General features: G+C 39.2%; 1 protein-coding gene across 1 annotated transcript; it reads left to right on the forward strand.

Moving 5' to 3' along the window:
* The first annotated feature begins 12,629 nt into the window (after positions 1-12,629).
* On the forward strand, positions 12,630-17,296 carry LOC124269469 (slit homolog 2 protein-like). Its single transcript, XM_046704472.1, has 5 exons — positions 12,630-12,767; positions 14,823-15,202; positions 15,892-15,908; positions 15,988-16,719; positions 16,870-17,296. The coding sequence occupies exons 2-5, from the start codon at positions 14,828-14,830 to the stop codon at positions 17,270-17,272; spliced, it is 1,527 nt and encodes a 508-aa protein (XP_046560428.1). The 5' UTR covers positions 12,630-12,767; positions 14,823-14,827; the 3' UTR covers positions 17,273-17,296.
* Positions 17,297-21,291: the final 3,995 nt, after the last annotated feature.

The following is a 21,291-nucleotide window of genomic DNA, read 5'->3' on the forward strand; positions in this document are numbered from 1 at the left end:
CAACGCGCCCGGAGTATTGAAAATGAGCCATAACAAAAAGCTTTGTTTGGTCACAAGCAAGTTCACACGATCACTACGTGTGTAGTTCATCTATATGCCTGAAGAAACGTGACTCATCGTGAAGAGAACTCTTCTACACTCCTCTAAATGTTAGCTGCGTCAGGACGATGTTCTGGCGTCTGGGGGCAGTGGGGGTAGCCTTCGCTTTAAAACCGGGTTCGATTCCCCACATCGTTAAAATATGTGAAGCTGGCTTCTCTGGTGTCGCCCGACGTGATATTGTTGGAATATTGCTAAAATCGACGTAAAACTAAACTCACTCACTCCTGCGTGCAATTGGCCGTCGGTGTTGGCGCCCTTGCACGGATGGTGTGAGAGGCGTAGACGTCGTAAACGTTAACTGTTCTCACAGATACACCACTACGATATAAGTATGCTGTACAGGGCTGTAATGATTTGTGGATGTAACCTGTGTCGGATGTGCGTGGTTCGAATCCATCGGTCTTGACGTGAAAACGATCAAATGTGCATGTGGGTTCGAATCCCGGAAGGGACTACTACAATTTATACTACTGAGAAAGACAAACCGTCCCAAATATGGCGTATGTCTCATGCAATCACTTTCTAAATGGCATTCGAAAACATTCAATGTCATATTTATAGCATTTATAGTGTTGCTTTGACGCAGATAGGTTAGACGCACTCTAGTTTGAAGTTATATACTCTGTGTTAAATTATATTTAAGCGGAAAATGAGCTGCAGAACAAGGCTAAAGCCTTCGCGGTTAGGGTCCACGGACAGGAAAAGTGCAATGGTCTTATATTAAGGTTTTCATTTACCACTCCGAGACACCCCAAACATGTCAGCTGAGTTCATACTCGAGAGTGAAGCAAAGGTAATATATTATTTGTCACCAACAAATCCCAACTTATTCTACAACCCTAACTCCATATACTTGCCATTGACTATCACGATGAAGGCCTATCATACTGCGATCTGGTAGCGGTGAATGGAGCCGAATGGCTGAGTGTACAATGACACCTGGCCTTGGGCACACGTCTTGGTATAAAAATAAATCCTATAATTAAAGGTTGCATTGTCCATTACTTGTAGGAGTCATTCATGAATGAAGCTGCACTGGGTCAAAACTATATTCATTTAGAAACATCAACATATAAAGATGGTGTTGTCCTCACACGAGCTGTTATCCTCGATTGACGGTTGATATTATTTATTGTGGTTCATGATTTCCTTACTTTATGGTTGACATAGCAGTCAGAACTGGTGGTGGGGTAGCCTAGTGGTTAAAGCGTTGGCTCGTCACGCCGAAGACCCTGGCTTGAATCCCCACACATGGAATTACAATGAGTGAAGCCCATTTCTGGTGTCCCCGCCGTGATGTTGCTGGAATATTGCTAAAAGTTCAGTCAGTCAGTCAGTCAGAACTGGTGAAAACGTAAAATACCAGGATACTGCTTTTCCAATCCTCATTATATAACATAAATACAAATTCAGAGTATGGTTTTATGCCATGTTTAGCAATATTCCAGCAGCTTCCCTGTGGGGCACACCTGAAACTGGCTTCAAAATGTACCCATGTATTGCGATATTACAACCATCTGTAAAACATCTGGAACACAGAAATCAGTGACTGAAATTACGAGCATATCTACGCCATCCTTTTGGGTCAAACGTCATCATTTGCACTGCCTTTTACGGATGTTGGATAGTGAGTGAGTTTATTTTTAGGCCGCACTCCAGCAATATTCCAGCTATAGAGCGGCAGTCTGTAAATAAGCCGAGTCTGGACCAGACAATCTAATCCAATCCAACATGAACATCATGAACATCGATCTGCGCAATTTGGAATCGATGACATAATGTCAACCAAGTCAGCGAGCCTGACCACCTGATTAGTTGCCTCTTATGACAAGCACAGTCGCCTTTTGTGGCAAGCATGGGTTGCTGAAGACCTATTCTACCTCGGATCTTCACGGGTCAGGATGTTTGATAGGGTATATGGGGTGCTGAATGAGGTGTGTGTTTGAATGTGTATAAAAAATAAAAACAAGATTACACTATATTGTAATACTTCATTCGGATTTGATACCAACATTGGAAATAGGTTCTGTCAAATAATCCACTGTAGACTCCGATTAGAATGCAGCGATTTAAATGCCAATAAAGTAAGTAGATTTATATCCGATAACCCATCATGTATTTGTGGTACCGCCTTCGAGGACACCCTTCATTATCTTTTTATTTGTCCCAATTATGATGCCATAAGAAACGATTTATTCTATTTCAAACATGGATATAACATAAATGACACTCTGTATGGTAACTTAGAATTACCTAGATCTATAAATCATGATATTATCAAATCTGTACATACCTTTATTACCAGTTCAAAAAGATTTAATCTGTTTTAAGTTTTCATCTGTCCCTTTGCAGAACTAAAGGTATTTGTGTGGATGTTCATATTCATGTATGCTTATTGTTATTTATGATACCATGTATTTTTGTAATATTGTTATGAAATGTAAAGTCGCATAAATGTTGTTTTGTCTGGAGGAATTAATATAAGCGTTTTGCTTGTTTGCCGATCAGCTTCTGAACAATGTATCAGAAATGAATATGTTTAAACCATGTGTACAGAGGAATGTGGGATGTTGGGTCGGAACGAGGGATGTCGGAATGTGTATAGAAGAATTGCTAATAGTTTGTTTGAACTTACATACACAGTGTTAATATGGCTTCACAATGGAAACATTGTATCACATATTGCATGTTACCTCAAAATGCATGTCTTAGCACGATATCCCTTTTCCGTACCTCAACTCGTCCGGATTACTGAGATTCTAGTTCTAACATGAATCTCTACCTCATCAAAACACTCAATGTCCGTCTATGTAAACACAATAACGAAAACCTGACGGCCATTAGTCAACTTAGATCATAAATATTATGACAGTCTCAACATCTGGAGGACGCGATCCAGACATTCAACCTGTGAACAGAACGGGCACTTGTCGAATAAGCAGGCAGTCAAAAGTTTGATCTTGCAGCACCTTTTTTCAGTTAATGTTCAGCGAAATGCCTCCTAGCTTTGTAATGATGTCGATAGTATAATGCGAGAATGCTTAACGTCGTCGTAACGGGGACACCAGAAATGGACTTTACACATTGTACCCATGTGGGAATCGAACACGGGTCTTGGGCATGACGAGCGAACGCTTTAACCACATAGCTTATCCCTAACGCCCCAGGCGCAGCATGACGGACTATGGGTTAATGATAATACTATTTATGATAATGTGCATATCTATAATTCACACACTGAAGCAATCTCAAAGCGCTACAGTATTACCACGGTCTATGCATTATGTATACTCGATTGTCATTCTCAGCTCAATGGAAAGTATCGTACGCGAGCGAATGGCATTTGACGCCACAGTCAGCAAAATACCAGGCGCCCACGGCAGACGGTGGGTTGATGTTGACAGACCTCGCCAAACGCTTGAAGTGAACAGCAGCCTCGACTGACATTGCCCCATTCACCTGGCATTGTATATGCCTGATTGAGTGAAGTGACTGAGTAAGTTTAGTTTTACGCCGTACTCAGCAATATTCCAGCTATATGGCGGCGGTCTGTAAATAATCGAGTCTGGACCAGACAATCAAGTGATCAACAGCATGAGCATAGATCTACGCATTTGGGAACCGATGACATGTGTCAACAAAGTAAAGTCAGTCGAGCCTGACCACCCGATCCCGTTAGTCGCCTCCTACGACAAGCATGGGTTACTGAAGATCAATTCTAACCCGGATCTTCACGGGCGTATATGCCTGATCGTAAAGGACACGCTGATCGTAGCACCGGAAAGTCGGGGGTATAGTAAAAATATCGATCACCCAGTTGGAATAACAGACTGAAAAGATGCATAAGAAATATGGGACCATCGATAACATATAGCATACAAATATAAACGTTACAAATGGGAACTACAATTTTGAAAGCTGAACACTTTTCTCAGTGGCGGTATGGTCTTTGAAACATGCATTAAAGATCATTATCCATGAATCTGAACTGAATATGTGGATTTATAACAGTGTAGAAAGAAAATGAATTACATAAAGCCTTTATAAATCCCTTAGTCTACAAGATCAAAAATATGCCCTGAACGTTCGTATCGTGCCCAGTTTCTGACTTGTGACTGTTTTACTATGTGTATGATACATGAACCAAGCAACGCCCGATGGGTGCAATACGACAACACCAGCAAAACAGGCGGCAAAGGGGCATGAGTGTGTTCACGTATAACTAATACGACTACAGGTGGAAAGTCCTTGCCCTCCTCTGCCGGTCAGATACGTTACAAACTGTCGGATAATACTGGTCTGACGTTTGGTTGCTGGCAGTTTCTGCATACTTGTATTTAGAGAGAGAATAATTGCAATATTCATATATACCACACGTTTATTGGACCAAATGCCCTGGATCAATTAATGGAGCCTTCCCTTAAGTTTGTCATGTGGGAAAACGTTGAGAAATCAAATGTTTTGATAGAAATAACTCAGTCAGTTTCTGAAAGTGTAACAATTCTAGCAAACCTTTTTGGTGTTTTAATAATCACATGGTATTAAATCCGCTTGTCTCCCTAAATATAAGCCCTTCTTTGATACTATTATGCATTACGATTAATCTTTAGAGACAGGAAACCTGTGAAGATCCGGGTTAAATTGGTCTTCAGTAACCCATGTCGTAAGAGCATGCATTGCCTAAGACCAATTCTTACCCGAGTCTTCAAAGGAAACATGAAAATTAATATACTCTAAATACACTTTTGATAGGAATTATCTTTGCCTGACACACAACAGTTATTCTTTTTACATGTCAAGTGTTTAATGACATGGGACGAAGTACATTATTGTGCCTACCAAATGTTGTGTAGCATAATCAACTTGTATTTAGAATATTTGTTGACAAATACTGCCATCTGGACGTAATAAACAGCATTATATAATCTCATTCGTTAACTGTATTGCAGTCAAACAAATGTTAATTCTGCTATAGCTGTTACTGCATTCCACATTTGATAAGATACAGAACCAAGATGAAGTGCCACGGGAAGTGCCATGGAGAAGTGGTATGGAGAAGTGCCATATCTATTGTTGTGGTGTGTGTAAAGTAGGCAAGCCCAACTTCCTGATGAGAGCACTGTAGGGTGGGAATGGCGGGTTTATGTCACACGACAGCAACTCAGTTGTCATAAACAATGAACTGCATGACTCATAATTAGCCCATTGTCAAACAGTACGTGTAGGGGACCTCACACATGGAACTGCAGGTGGGCGTGGCACTCAGGGCACTGCAGGTTACAATTACACACTATGACAATGGGTCATAATTTGCACCACAAACGAGCAACACGTTGCAAGTACTAATAGCACAAGGGTAATAGCGGAAATATACTACCCAAATAACAACGCACATGCCAGAAATCTGTTGTGAAAATACTGTATTTTCAAACATGCATAACTCGTCCACAAATAGACTTTAGTGCATGAAGTTTTACATCGGTAAAGAAAAAGGAAATGTCTATACAACCAGGTGGATCATTTTACATAACGGAGACGTTGAGCGCGATGCTGACGACGTAGCACGGTCCCGACATCGGGTCTCCTGGCTCTCAGTCCAGTCTATCTCAACCTGTTCCGTACAGTTTGACCGGATATCCTCCGAAGTTCAGGCACCCTGGCTGCTGTGCTCTCACCCGTGGCAGTACGAACACGCAAATGTAATACCCGGATGTACCGATCTTGGGCTGCAGTGATGACTCTAGCTCAGCCCGTACGAGGACGGTCATTTGTTATACCTGTAACGAGCTGCAAGCCGTGATATCGTGCTCAGACTACCATTCAGACGCCTGCCAACAGAAGATTGGTAATCTCCAGCGTGCATTCTGGATTTTTATAGCCAGACAGTACATGCTCTTTGCTGTACTATTTCAACTGAAAGGTGATTTTCGGTTGCCTTGTGGCTGTGTCTTTTTAATCCTTATCAACACTTTTGTTACATATTTTGACGATTGTTTGAACACACAAGGTAATTAATAAATTTTAAATAATATGCGGTTTTTTTTTTGATAGTATAAATCAGACATGGCAGTATGTATTTTTCAGTACAATCATTAAGAAAATACTCCACCTTATGATACAATACACCACATTTGCTACAGACATCAACACAATGTTGATTTTGACAATATATCAAGTGTGCATTTAGAATTGAATATTTCTGAATATTCTATCTAAAGATGAGTAGTATACTTGAACGGCACTAGATGGTTTCGCTGGCAAAGTGGCAGCACATAAGTATGATACCAATTACCAATTTTTGCCATGTAACAACACAGAAAAACTCACTATGGTTATAAAGATATTGAGCAAAGATAACAGTGTTGGCAGGGGAAATCTCCCTCTGTAGCTCTGAGGTCAGCCGATCACGGGTAGCAGTGGTTGAAGCGTCTTCTCGTCACAACAAAGACCTGCGTCGGATGCCCCACACAGATATTCACGGTGACATTGTCGACATGTCGGTTAAAGTTGCATAAAACAATGCTCACTGACTTAGATTAAAGTCCCAGACGAAAATGTTTACTACTTCGAGTGATTGTATTATAAGTCTGTGTCAAAACAAGTACCTTTAAACAGGAAACAGGCCGAGAGGGGTGGTTTAACAAGTCAGTTGTGTCAAAATTGGGTGTCACCACTATTTGCGTTGATTTGTATATTGGGAAAAGGCGACAATGAGCGGTGTACTTGTACCCAATCCCTTTGTCGTTGTGGACAATAAATTAGTTTCAAAATAAAGGTACTCGCATCTGTATAGAAACATAACAAAAATATATATTTTGGAGAAAAAAAACTACTGTTTATAAAAACACTTTTTGTATGTTGGGAAGAGCGAGAATATGTTGCCGCCCAAACACTGTCGGGATGCTCCTGGAACTTGCGAAGTATCGACCTCCTTCCCTGCAGACAATGTACGAGTGGGACGAGCGTGTTGCACATGACCCAGGTTTCTTAACAACAGACATGCTTACATAATGTTAACGTGAAGTTATATGTATCTTTCCGTGATGTAATTAGAATGCATCGTGAATATATGTGCTGTATCATTTTCCAATACAAGTTTGTTGTGCCCTTAAACCTACAATGGTCTTAAGTGCACAGTAATCATAAATAAACATGAGTGGGCGGAGCTTAAGTGACCACATCATAGGTGTTTCGTACGCACTACTTCTCTCTTGAACACGAAAGTGTCTTTACTTCTGCTGAGTCATGTAAAGTTGAATGGCGTATAATGAGAGTGCATTGTTCCCTACAACATAACAAAAACGGCATTTCCTCCCATACTACCATTTATAAATATTTAAAAAAAATATAGCAATATTCAAATGTTCGATCGAAAATTTTGCAAGGGACCGTTCATAATGTATAGCTGGGCTGGGATCGAGTGATGATGATTTTTATGGAGAAGCACGTACAATGTGAATGACAGTCCCACCCACCCCTCTTCCTTCATGAAAACACACCAAGTGCATGTATACAAAATAATTGATGACCTCCCCCCCCCTCTCTCTCTCTCTCTCTCTCACTCTCTCTCTCTCTCTCTCTCTCTCTCCATTCATAAACTGTAGAATAAATAAAATATAATTCATCTTCGTCATGACAGAGCCTGTTTTGTTAGCACTATGCACACAGGATAAGTGTGTAACTTTAGAAAATTTGAGAGTTTGAATTCTAATCTTTTAGGTGGGGTGGGGGTAGCCTAGTGGTTTTAAGTGTTCTCTCATCATCCGAAGTCCCCGTTCGATTCCCCACATCGGTACAATGTTTCAAGGCCATTTCTGGTGTCTTCCGCCATAATATTGGAATATTGCTAAAAGTGGTGTAAAACCATACTCAGTCTTTTAGCAGGGTGGAGGGTCGTCTGCAGGTCTTCCCTGCTGGAACTGAATTTGGTGTTTGGTAATCAATTCTTGGGTTATGTGCCATGTTCTTTATCAGTAAGGCCAGACCAATTGTATTTCTTGCTTTACATATTTTTGACCTCAGAAGAATTTCTTGTAAGTTCACATTTTTGACCAATAAAAACATTAGGATTTTATTTTTTGAGCGGGAAAAATTCACTTTTATTTCTTTTCGTATTCTTGAAATAATACAACCGGAGGATACGTAAAACAAGAAATAGAATTGGTCTGGTCTAAACTTGAAATATAGGTGTGCTTATACAGTATGCATGAGAAGCAATGCATACAGGACACCTTTAGCACAGTAAAAGATGCAAATGTGTTATGTAATTCTTAAGATATCAGAAGTTTAAACATTTGGGACATCTTTGAAATAGTGTGAAATGAGAGGTAGTTGGTTATGATGCCTCTATCAGTATCATACCAGTCACATCCCAATCAAGGGCATCAACTGTATATATTTGCATTGGGGTAGGGAGAAAAACCAATGCCTGTGGCGTCACATAAGTTTATGCAGCTGAACATAGACAAGCATGTGCAAGGTGAACATGTCACAGTGGACATTTTCTCTCCAAGTATAGACATCCATCAAAGCCTGGTGTTAGCTATAGCTGTTTGTGTATTCAGAAATGTTGTCGAGCATCAGCTGACCAGATAAAAACTAACCATTGTCAGATTTCCCCATAAAATGACAAAAAGAATTGAGTTTTGTTATTGATGTTTTATTACTAAAATACAGAGCAGCCTGTCTTGAAATGGGACAGGCTAGCAGAATACTATGAAATGTAATTATATACGTGGAGGTTACATGTATATGGCATTGAACATAATACCCATCATATTTGTGAAAATATAAAATAGTAAACAAACCAAGGTAGCTATTTGAAAATATTTTCATAAACAGAAGCATCCCCTACACCCCATTCCTTAAAGTATTTTCAAGTGTTACACGAAATAATTTAAAACCATACAACTGATTAAAACCAACAATAACCAAGTCTATGATATAAATACAAGTATTACAATCACATTTCACAATCATCTGTGTGTGTGTGTGTGTGTGTGTGTGTGTGTGTGTGTGTGTGTGTGTGTGTTAGCCTATAGCTAGTGGTTAAAATGTTCGCTCAACACACCGAAGACCATGTTTCGATTCCCCACATGGGTACAGCCCATTTCTGGCGTCCCGCGTCGTGATATTGCTGGAATATTGCTAACTCACAATCACCTCAAATGTCACCTTGAATGTTGACATAGCACTAACATTAAACATAGCAGTAATTATAACCAGACATGAAAATAGGGAATACCTTGCATCATATATGATAAGTAGAAATAGTAATAATAAGTGAAACAGCTACATGAACACTGACATCAACTTTAATGATCATGACCAAAACCTTCAAAGAACAGGGTATCCATTTGAAAGAAGAAAGCACATGTCATGTTTAATTATGCATGTGTGAGTTTCTTCTTAGAACCTGTGTTGTCTTGTGACATGAGCATTTTACCAAAACAATTCCCCGGGACTAATGGAGAATAATCTCATTAATCTTTGTGTTGTAGTCATAACGGAAACAACACTGTTTCAGTGGGCTGCACATCTTGTTTATAAATTATTACCTTTATAAAATGATTTGGTATGAACTCATGATAGGTAACTACATTTCACAAATTGTCGTCCAGAAACAAAATATGGCAAAATCTGGAGCAACAAAAACTGACAAAGCTGAATATTTCATGATGGGGTAATTTTCTTTTTTCTAAGACTAACAGCATACAAATTAAATATTTAGATGTAACATCACATGTCAGACATTATTCACATATCATGAATTACACATATAAAACTTTCTTCGTTCTTTCAAAGGGCAACAGTTTTACATGCCTTCCATGGCAGACATGCAGAGACTTATTATTATGTTTCACAGATTAAAGATAGTATGCAGCAGAGAGGGTTTGGGTGATCTTGGCACAGTCAGGCTGTAAGGCTCATCATCAGCTCAGGGCCCTTGCCCCCTCTACACGCAGCCCAGAAAGCGAATGGGACTTCTCCCAGGAAACGCTGCCTAGTTGAACCCACCAAGAACTTTCCGGAGAATATGAAGGTTCCCCAACACTGCAGCCTTCTGCATTACCCAGAGTGTCAGAAGGGCTGTACTCCCGGTGGAGAACCCGGGCACTTTCCTGATCTGTGGCAAGAGATCAGGAGGTACCAAACTAAGGGCACCGAGAACAATGGGGAGCTTGACGACAGTGTACTTGGGATGCAAGCGAGACATTTCAAATATTTATCATGCTTTCCTTAATCTTGCCAATCACATTGGTGTCAAAAGGGACAGAAAATTCAATGATATAAATAAATTCATTGGCTTTATCAAAAAGGCCAAGATCAGGTTTGTTGGCTGGAATTCTTCTGAGGCTGTATATGGGCCTATTCGACAGAAGTTTGAAAGCATCATTTCCCATGACGCCCTGGACATGTTCAGGGTCGTACCATGGATGGACCTCGGAGTCAAAGCCACAGGCATGTCGGAGACGATAGTAAAAGCAACGAGCCATGCCATCATGTCGTTTAAGATATGCTGTTTGTGCCAAGGAAGGGCATCCACTGACAAGGTGTTGGACAGTCTCCGTGAATTCATTGCAAAGTCGACATTTCATATTGATATTTTCAATACAATGAAGAGACTTCAGAATCCATTCGTGAGGAACAGAGTCGTATGCTTTTTTGTAGTCAATCCAGCACATGGAGAGGTTGCGGTGATATGCTTTAGCCTCTTCCAAAATCATTTTTGTACAAGAAGTTGATCCTTGCACCCCCAACATCCCTTTCTCGCCCCCTTCTGCTCTCTGTAAATGATATCATTGGAAGAGCAGTAAGATGACACGAGGTTTGTCAAACACCCTGTGAATATTTTGTATTGTGTATTCAAACATGTGATAGGGCGGAAGTGTTTGGGATCAGTCAAGTCTCCTTTCTTGGGGAGAAGTATTGTGCGACCTTTGCAGAACCATGGAGGAACATCACCTGTGTCCACGAGAGAATTGAAACAGTGTAGTAATGGTGTTTGGACACAGGGGAACAGTTTCCAATACTGGTTTCGAATGCCATCAGGCCCTGGAGCTGTACTATTAGATTTGGACTTTTTTATAACACTTTTCAGGCAATCTGGTGAGATGTAACAGACAAACGACCTAGTTACCTTCTCATGCATTGCATGGTCATAATCACGGACCCATGGTGCCTCAAGGTTGCAGTTGCCGGGTACAGACCACAACTGTTTCCAGAACCTTTCATTGGCATCCATGGGAGGCCGTTTGACATGTTCACCATCACCCTTTGTTTTTAGTTGCCTGTAGAAGTGCTTTTCATTGTTTCTAAAAAGTTTATTTTGTTTGATGAATTTATTTTTCTTTTCTCATTTTTTCTTTCTTTCAGTCCAAACCTTTATTTTGGCCTTAAGGGAATCCACAATTTGGAGAAGTACCCTTTCTTTTGTTGTCTTGTAGTGTAATTTTAATTTTCTCCAAATTGTCTTTTGCCGTTTTGACATCGGACTCCCAGATGATCTTAACTTCAGGCACAGCTCTATCCAGGAAATGAATTTTCTAGTTTCCGTTAGTTTTACTTGAAACCGGTTTTTCTTTGGTGTATTGTTCTTAGTATTAGATGTTTTTTCTTTGGAAACTGTGTGAATTTCCTCCAAGGTTTGAGCGGCAGCATAGACACAACAATTAACTTCATGTAATGAACAGTCCGATGAAAGTTTCATAGAAATAATATCATTTAATAAATTGATTTCATTTTTGGGAAAAGATTCATTTGTTTGTTGAATCGGCCCCCGATTTTCTAAAGGTATGCCAGATATTTCATCATAAATAGAATGAAACAAAATATTCACAGGATTTTCGGAAAGATCTGCAACTAAGGAAGAGGAAGAGTGAGGGTCTGAAATTTCGTGGCCAATTGGCTCTATGCCGGAAGAGTTTCCATCAGCAAGAGGAAAGAGGTTGACACGGACGTCCATTGAAAGTTTTGGGTGTATATTTATATAGCGCACATATCCAGGCAACTAGTGCTTGCTCAAGGCACTGGTATTTTTTTCCCTTGATCATTGGATGTTAGTCTCAACGGCACATCGTATTATCAATCTCAACTCCCTCGGTAGTTTCCCGGGGCAGGTGATTGACATAAGCGACGATGTGTTTAATTTGTGGACGCTCGTCTGTGTACTTTTCTCGCTAGCTTCCCTGGGCTGGTGTTTACCCTACGCGGCGATGTGTTTAATTAGTGAGCGGCTGTTGCTTGCCGTGGCAGAGCTCGCTAATTGGGGACCTCTTTTTATCGAAAAATTTAACATGGGAATCCCCATTCAAAAATTTGTCAGCGTGACTAATACACAACTACTCAGGTCGATGGTACACATTTGTCATTTCATATGTTTGTGACGAGTACAGCCAATGAAGTATCACCATGGGTCACATCATCCTACCCGATCTATCTCATATGATGGTGTTTACAACATTTGACCCTGCTCACTGAACCTAAACAAGGAGGTACTCCTATTTCCGGGAACTCAGTTGGTTAAAGTTGTCGGGGATAGGGTCGGAGACGCCACACCTGTGAGGAGAACGGAGGCTGATGGTCGCACTCTGGATACTCCGGACGTTTTATGTACATAACTAATGATGCAGTTGGTTAGGAAGATATAGACCTTGAAACAACAGGTGAGATAAGTATTAGATGCTTTGGAAAAAAGAATGATAAACAATAGCCTGCTCACTGCGTTTGTGCCACTTTATAGTTATCGACTATCAGAGACCATGTATAAAATGGGGTAAAATGTAACGTTACTCATTTTGTTACAGTTTTTCATCTGTATTCAGCGCGATGTTATTCATTGTGTGACGGTGTTTGAACTGTATTCAGCGCGATGTTATTCATTGTGTGACGGTGTTTCTTCTGTATTCAGCGCGATGTTATTCATTGTGTGACGGTGTTTCAACTGTATTCAGCGCGATGTTATTCATTGTGTGACGGTGTTTCTTCTGTATTCAGCGCGATGTTATTCATTGTGTGACGGTGTTTCAACTGTATGCAGCGCGATGTTATTCATTGTGTGACGGTGTTTCATCTGTATTCAGCGCGATGTTATTCATTGTGTGACGGTGTTTCAACTGTATTCAGCGCGATGTTATTCATTGTGTGACGGTGTTTCAATTACATTCCACTGTTTCTGTTGACATTCAGTCAGGTGCGGTGTTATTCATTGAGCAATGTCAGTGTTTCATCTTTGTTCAAATGTTCCTTTCACATTCAGTAAAATGCGGTGTTACTCATTGTCTGACAGTGTTTGAAGTGTATTACACTGACAGTGACAAGAAGTAAGGGGAGTTTATGGATAACAACTTCTTTTATTATATATGATGCGACGTTTCGGTATGGATTCTTATACCGTTGTCAAGCAAGAGTAAAGTACTACAGCACAGAACCTCTTCACTGCGTCGCATCATATATAATAAAGAAGTTGTTATCCATAAACTCTCTTACTTTCTTATTAGTCACCAACTTCTAAATGCCAATCAAACAGATCACTGTTGGTGACATTTAAATCGATCTCTCCCAAGTGGCAATATACAATATTGTGCCACTGAAAAAAGGGTTTATGCATTGAGAGTTGTACGTTACACGGAGTGCACAGAGCTCGTTCTCATAATATGTTTATTTACATACAAGAGTTGGGATCTTTTCCTTGTCCCTTAATACTTGTTCCGTGCTGATTCCCAGGTAGAAAACAATGCAGGAGTTCAGCAGAAATCAGTCCGTAACGCAGTGCAACCAACAGACAAGGCAATGTGATATTCCGTAATTCTAAATTAGCTATGTTTCCAAAATAGTACAAATGACAACACATGTACAGGTATTTCAGTGACAGTATAAATTAAAGTGGCAGTACAAATTCAAAAGCAGTATGATACATTCTAGGATTATTGCAATGTAGACAGATATAGTAACTGCAACCACCGTGAAAAGAAACACTGAAGAACAATTCCCCAACTCCCTGGGTCAGAATATAGAAGAATGGCCCGTAGGGATGTAGAACCCAGTGGTATAACTTCCAGAACTCGTCTAAATATAGCACACACTACTCCCTTCTGTACAATTTTAAACATCTGGGCCTAGATTTTTGAAGCTCTCTTAGCGCTAAGATAGTCGTAAGTGTCATTAAGATGAACTTATGACTATCTTAGCGCTAAGATCGCTTCGAAAATCTAGGCCCTGGAGCGTGTTTACACAATGGATATATAGTGCTGTCATGTAACAACAAACCGTTACGTTTACCATGGTAGATTATGTGCATAACGAAAATGTAGTTCTTTGTCCCCATATTTGTAATTTGTCCTCATTTGTTTTAATCATCATGAAGAAATAGTCAACATTTTAGTTATATTTTGGTATTTTAATTCACGTGTTCATACACAGGTAAGACACATAACAGTGACATTATGCCTACAGCAAGCTTTTAAGTATGGTGCAAATCCACATGCTCGCATCAAACCAACGTCATAACATTGCAAGCCACGCCTTGCCTATTTTGGCGTATCTTTAACAATTGTCAGTTGCAGTTACGTTTGGAATTAATTGTAACTTTGGAGAAAGCATGGCCCTACACACTAAAGCAAATACCAGATGAATGAATCAGCATTGCATAAGATGTTATTCTGATGTCAACAAAATAATGTATACGATGAGCGATGTCCATGCACTGTTTGTTGTTTCAGACACAATGTTGAGGACTCTCCTTGTTTTGCTGACATTCACAGTGTGCCAAGGAAATGTACAGATTTGTGCAGTGCATTATGACAAGCAATATGGAGGTTTGTTTGCTGACTGTACTGGAAGAAAACTTCAACATGTTCCAGACTACCTTCCGGAAAATATAACAGCTCTGGATATGAGTGAAAATGATCTGAAAATTCTCACAAATAACACATTTTACAAGTTTAGGAAGCTCATCTACCTTAATATCAACATGAACCCGCTGTCAGAGATGGAACCAGGGGCATTCAGGGGCCTGTTTAGTCTCACTAAATTTCTCCTTGCTCGGAACAAGCTGCGATCAGACAAAGTGTCTTTCCCCGAGGAAGTCTTCCGTGACCTTGTGTGTTTGCAAACTCTAAATCTTGAAAAAACTGAAATGAAATCATATCCGGATTGGGTGTTTCCCCCTCTCGTCAAGCTCCACAGTCTGTATATCGACTCAGTTCCTGATCCTTTGTTTGGTCCAGGATTCTCCAACCTAACAAATCTGAAAGTACTCCAGATGGACTCCAGGTTTATATACGGAGGCGAATGTTCAACAGAAAAATTAAGAAATGAAACATTTCAGAGTTTAAATGAAACAAAGCTTGAGGTTTTGGTTTTAAATCATTGTGGTATAAACGACTGTGAGCCAGGCGTTCTGGAGCCACTATTGTTTCTAAAACAGTTGGAACTAACCCACAATCAGATAGGAAACCACAACGCTTTACGTCTTCTCTATCCCTTCGTAAATCTGAATATGACCAGGATTTGGTTCAATGCTACATACAAGCACAAAATGCACGATCAAAAAGACCTTGTTGATAAAAGCCTAACTAAAGAAAGTATGCGTTATCTGAACAAAATATGTGTCACTGAAGTCTCTTTGAGAAGCAATCAATTATACTTAGTCGAATATGCAGCAATCTACCAAGATCCATTTAAAAGTTGTTTGAAAGTTCTTGATGTGTCTGACAATTTTTTTGTTGGGGATTTTTTTGTACTATTTTTCCTTTTTAGATTTTCCCACCTTGAATATTTCAATTGCAGCCTGCAGAAAATAGACGGTGACTTTCCAAGGACTCAAAGTTATGAAACATTAGGTAAAAGCATAACAGTAACACTCACATTGCCTCCTAAGATTAGATATTTTGGTTTAATTGATATATCAGGAGGTTCAAGCACCATCAAAGAAATCGTATTTCAAAACACACACAACCTGGTAACTGTTCTCCTGGCTTCTAACTTGATTCATGGTTTAATGCACATTGGGGGTTTAGAAAATGTTAGCAATGTTGATTTATCAGGAAACAAGTTTAATGATGTGTTTGATTTTCACTCATTTGAAAACGCAACACATTTGACATTACGAAATTGCGAGTTACAATTTGCCCATAAATCCTTTAGTGAACATAGTGTATTCAGTCCTCTGAAATCAATACAATACTTGGATGTTTCAATGAATGAACTGACTGATATATCACTTCGTCCAATTTCTAATACAATCGTTCATCTAAATTTATCTCACAATGAGTTTGACACCATTCCTATTGAAACCATTGAATATCCACGGCTTATCCTTATCGACATGTCCTTTAACCTGATTGGACAGTTGGATAAAGACACAAGATCAAAACTGGATTTGTCATTTGAAAAGAACAACCTCAAACTTATTTTCAAAGGGAACACCTTTTCTTGTAGCTGTGAAAATCTGGACTTCATTCTTTGGTTGGTGGATACACCTGTCATTTACGAGACTGACAGGAACTTCCCTTGCATTCTGGATAATGGCACAATGACAGGAACTGTGGATGTGGTCCAACATCATGAAAGATTGTTTCGTTACTGTACAGGCAAACTGATGCTTAGCATCACAGTTACATTAATGGTTGTAATGTTTACTTCAATTATTGCTGTATACATAGTCTCCAACAATCCAGTGCGATATCATAATGCTTTACTGAAACTCTTTGGGTTGGGCATTCAATATTTAACAGCCAAAGATTTTGATTTCACCTTCTTTGTCGCGTATTGTGAGGCTGACATTCCTTTCGTCTATCGGAAAGTACGACCAGAGCTGGAACTGTGTAATCAGCCTGTGCGTCTGTTCCTGAAGGATCGGGATGTTCTTCCAGGTGTTCCTATCGCCGACGGTATTATTTGCGGTATCACTAACAGTTGGAAGTCTGTTCTGGTGATTTCAGATGACTTCCTTCAAGATTGTTCTCAGTGGTCACAATTTACCATTGATGCAGCACTTTATTCGGTAACGGATCTGATTCCTAACCGGATCATTGTGCTACTTGTGGGCCCCGTGCAGGTGGAGGACCTGCCTGAGCGTCTGCTGAATGTTGTAGAGGAGAAGTGCATATTGCGTGCAGAGGATTACCAGGACGACGGAGACCGTATTCTGTGGAAGGATATCAGATAAACCGCTGGAAAGTTATTAATAAGACGTTGATGACAATTGATAATGATGAACATGGCAACAACAGGACTAAACATAGTTCATAATTATAGGAAACATCCATTTCCACTTCCACGATTATAGACCGACATCTTATGTAAGTGATTAATGTGATCCGCGTCTTGAGATTAATGTCGATTTATGATGTCAGTTGATAGAAAGTACCTGTTTGTTTCAGCTTTAGATGTACATGTGTATAGCTATGTCCCGGTACATTTACTCTACCAAATATCCTTTGAACATCTGTAACTAACTATGTCGGCAGAAAATACGCATATATTTTATCACTTCATTCTAGCGTCGCATGGTCTCCTATGAAACATGTAGTCCTACATGCGTTTTCCTGTTTGCTGGAAGACACGTACTGTAAACGTCAAATGTGGTGATAGGTATGGATATGCATGATCTGCAAATTTAATAATGATAAGAAATGTTCATTTTCATGATTATAGGTCAACGTCACAATTAAATTCTAGAAACCTCAAAGTCCAGACACTCTCCACACTGTGGCCAGTTTCTGGCAAAGGAGTTCACAATTTTCATTCCCATTTTCATTTGACCAAGATTGTATTCAAGTGATAACAGTGATGAACAGATTCCTGTCGATTTAGTATATCAGTTGATATAAAGAAACCGCTTGTTTCCCACAACTATTCTTTATCAGTTATAGATGTACATATGTATAACAGCATTTTCCTGTATATTGGTTTGGGGTTCTTTGTTTTCATGCACAAAATGCACGTCAGTTCGTTGAGTATATTTTCCATGTTTATTATCACCAATCATATCTAATACTTTTCTGTGTGCCTTTCATGTAGAAAAGAATAATCCTTTCCAATAGTTTATTCTCATATTTCACTAGCGTATAATATTTCTATTTCTCACATGTTTAGCTTTTATAACAAACAATAACTACATTCACAATTATAACATTATTTTAGTATAAACAACAACTACCAGGAATAAAAAGTCTATTCTGCTAAATAATTCTTGGAACATCTCTCACCAGCCATGTTGACAGATGATAAATATTTTATCATTTTATTCCAGGGTCCTACTGTCTCTTAAACAAACATCTGGAACATGCAGTCTAACATGCATTTAACAATATAATGCAATATAACATATGAACAGTGTGTCGCTAGAAGGCCTGTTTTGGAAATGTTAACATTTTTGATAGCTATGGATGTGCATGATATCCAGTCAGTACGTCTTGTAACACAACTTTTAAAATAACCTCCATCGTTTCCAGAAGGGGTTGGTCATGACATGAATCCAAACTTACTCACATGCAGGAACAAATTAATATTTCACCAAATTTGCTGTCAACCTGGCTTCAGCCTGAATATGTTGAAGAAGGCACGGGTCAGTGTGGAGTATTTGTCCCACTTATGGAATGAGTGCTAATATGCATCCGTGTAGGCTTTTTGCGTCCTCAAAACTGCTTGAATTGCGATTGATAAGAGACTGGAGGGTGGCTTCCGAAATTATTTGTATATATAAAAATCTGTCTGGAATCACTAAACTGAATTGTCCGTTCAGGTAGTGGAAACTGCCCAAATCCCTTCAATGGGTCAAACATGGTGAGGCACTTGCTTGACTGATTTTGTTGATGGAATCATTAGTTCTTGGTATTGAGTAAGAGTCAGGTTTAGCAACAGCATTCAGCCATTACATATTTTTTAACATAAAAGTTTGGCAAAAATTGTAAAGTGAACTTCAGTCACTATGGATTGTTTCAATCATGTAAGCATCAAGCATGTATTGAACTCCCTTCTTTGGATTCATTCTTGTTTTACCTTCACCTGCATCAGGTAAATCCATTGACAAGGAAGGAAAATCCTGCAATATTTCTGACAGTTGAATCTTTTGATTCAAATGAATTTTACACTAAGGACACAACTTTACAGCTGAGTTATCTATAACTTAAGGGCTGCAATTGACAGTGAAGCTGCCAAGTCACAAGTTCAAACAGTATCACAATTCAATAAATTAGCTAGAGGAGAAACATGGCAAAAACATAAAGTAAGTACATTTTCAAGATACTAAGAATGTAATCTTAGTGGTATGATAAAATTGTCTTTCATACGAGAGCCAGGTGTTTGTATGTCCCTCTGAACTTACTCTCTTACACCATAACGAACGAACGAACGAACGAACGAATGAATGAATGAATGAATGAATGCCATCCCATATATTTCCAAATAGTAAGATACTGAAGAGTGTGACGAAACCTCTCTATAGTTACCTAATATGCAGGATGATTTGCACTGGATGCTTCAACGACGATGAGATATGCATAAACTAATACATAGACTGCTGAAGAAATGACATGAGATCCCTGATCTGACGGAATAACGACAAACGAAACATAATGAAGAACCTTTCTTTGAAAAATAACCTGAGCTGTAGTTTTACATGAAGGAATACACTCTCGAACATTCACCTGACTGGAAGCATGTACGGATTATGTGGGGTAGTTGGACCTTTCTTCAGATACATTTCTGCACGCAAGAAAGATATAGTATCATTGAAAACAATTGATTCTATTTCTTCTACTGATGTCAACTAACCTCACATCAACATAAGCGAATGGTCATAAGCAGGCTTCTTTCAAGTGTTTTGATTTTCTTGCTCATAAAGATATTGCTTAGCATCTTCACTGTTAGATTTGTGGAAACATTTGGGAGAAGATTCCTGGTGTTGATGAAAATCTAAGAATGCAAATAGATCCATATCATCCGTTTTGACTTTGTTTCCCTTAACTTGTATAAGCAGAAGATTAGCAGAGATAATCTGTTTCGGAAGATTATTCAGGGGATCAGGTTTATGTTACAAGGATGAACTGTGATTAAAGTGTTGTCGGAAATAGACAAAAAAACACTGTTTTTTCGCATTTATGTCTACGATGTATGTAGTTAATATGTGAAAATATGAAATATCTGTTAAACTAAGCTCGAACTACAGTCTCAGTGGTAGGGAGATAGGAAAAAGGACTTTACTGACGAGACATTTGTGCAGAAATGAGCAAAGCAGGGTTTTTTTCAAAGTCCACTGCGACTTATTTGAAACAGACCATGGCTTTATGTTAATTAGTGTGCGGAGATATTGTATTACAAAAGAAACTTTTTTAAATGCTCATTTTGAAATTAGAATTAGCTTCATTATGAACAATAGCTGACGTAAAAAATAACTGTAAGACTGAAACTGTTAAGGATGAAGCTACCATGGAGTCTCACAATCACAATAAAAAGAAACAGGTAAGAGGGGTCTTCTCAAAAGCATAGTCAGGACGGGTGTTGCAGACGGTAGTTGGGGTCGGGCTGGGAGATAGAGATATCAGCTAAGATGAGATAATCCTTTCGGGGAATTAAATGGGGAAGTAAACGGCATGTCAAAACAATTTACAAGTAATATCTAGTCATGTCGATCTTCGGGTGGTCATGTCACCTATATATTTTGAGACAATTAGTACGATGGCTAATTTAAGCTTTTCTATGGGTATCATACTCTTTTACATATCTCAACATAAACTTTATGACAGAAAGACACGAAAGATGTTAATCAATAGATGAGACATATTCAACGCACATGAAAAAGCATCAATATATCTTTGAGATGACCCCTTGTGCCCGTAGGCAGTACATGCATTTCATGCCAGTGAGTCGACGTTCCGTTGTCATACCTGGCTGAGCGACCTAATTGCCATCTATAGCCTGATGTATTGTTTTCAGCAGCTATTGGTATTTTTTCTAAGTTTGCACTATTTTACGAGTAAACCATCCTCGATAATCTCCAGGGTATACGTTACGATCACTTTCCACAGTGGAGAGTGATCGTAACGTATACCCTGGAGAGATATCGAGATGCGAGTAAACATGCATTTCTGGATATCCTATTATGCATCATTTTGAACGCCCAATCAGGCCGATGTGAGTTATTTCGACATATGCTATTTGCAATTGTGTAACTTTTAGGGATAC

This window comes from Haliotis rubra, unplaced genomic scaffold, assembly GCF_003918875.1.
Source record: "Haliotis rubra isolate DU_JTF1 unplaced genomic scaffold, ASM391887v1 Scf145, whole genome shotgun sequence".
NCBI classification, from domain to species: domain Eukaryota; kingdom Metazoa; phylum Mollusca; class Gastropoda; order Lepetellida; family Haliotidae; genus Haliotis; species Haliotis rubra.

Coding starts and splice junctions, on each gene's coding strand:
- LOC124269469 (XM_046704472.1), top strand. CDS start 14,828: ATGTTGAGGACTCTCCTTGTTTTGCTGACATTCACAGTGTGCCAAGGA. Junction 16,720..16,869: donor CTGATGCTTAGCATCACAGT/TACATTAATGGT, acceptor CTTCTTTGTCGC/GTATTGTGAGGCTGACATTC.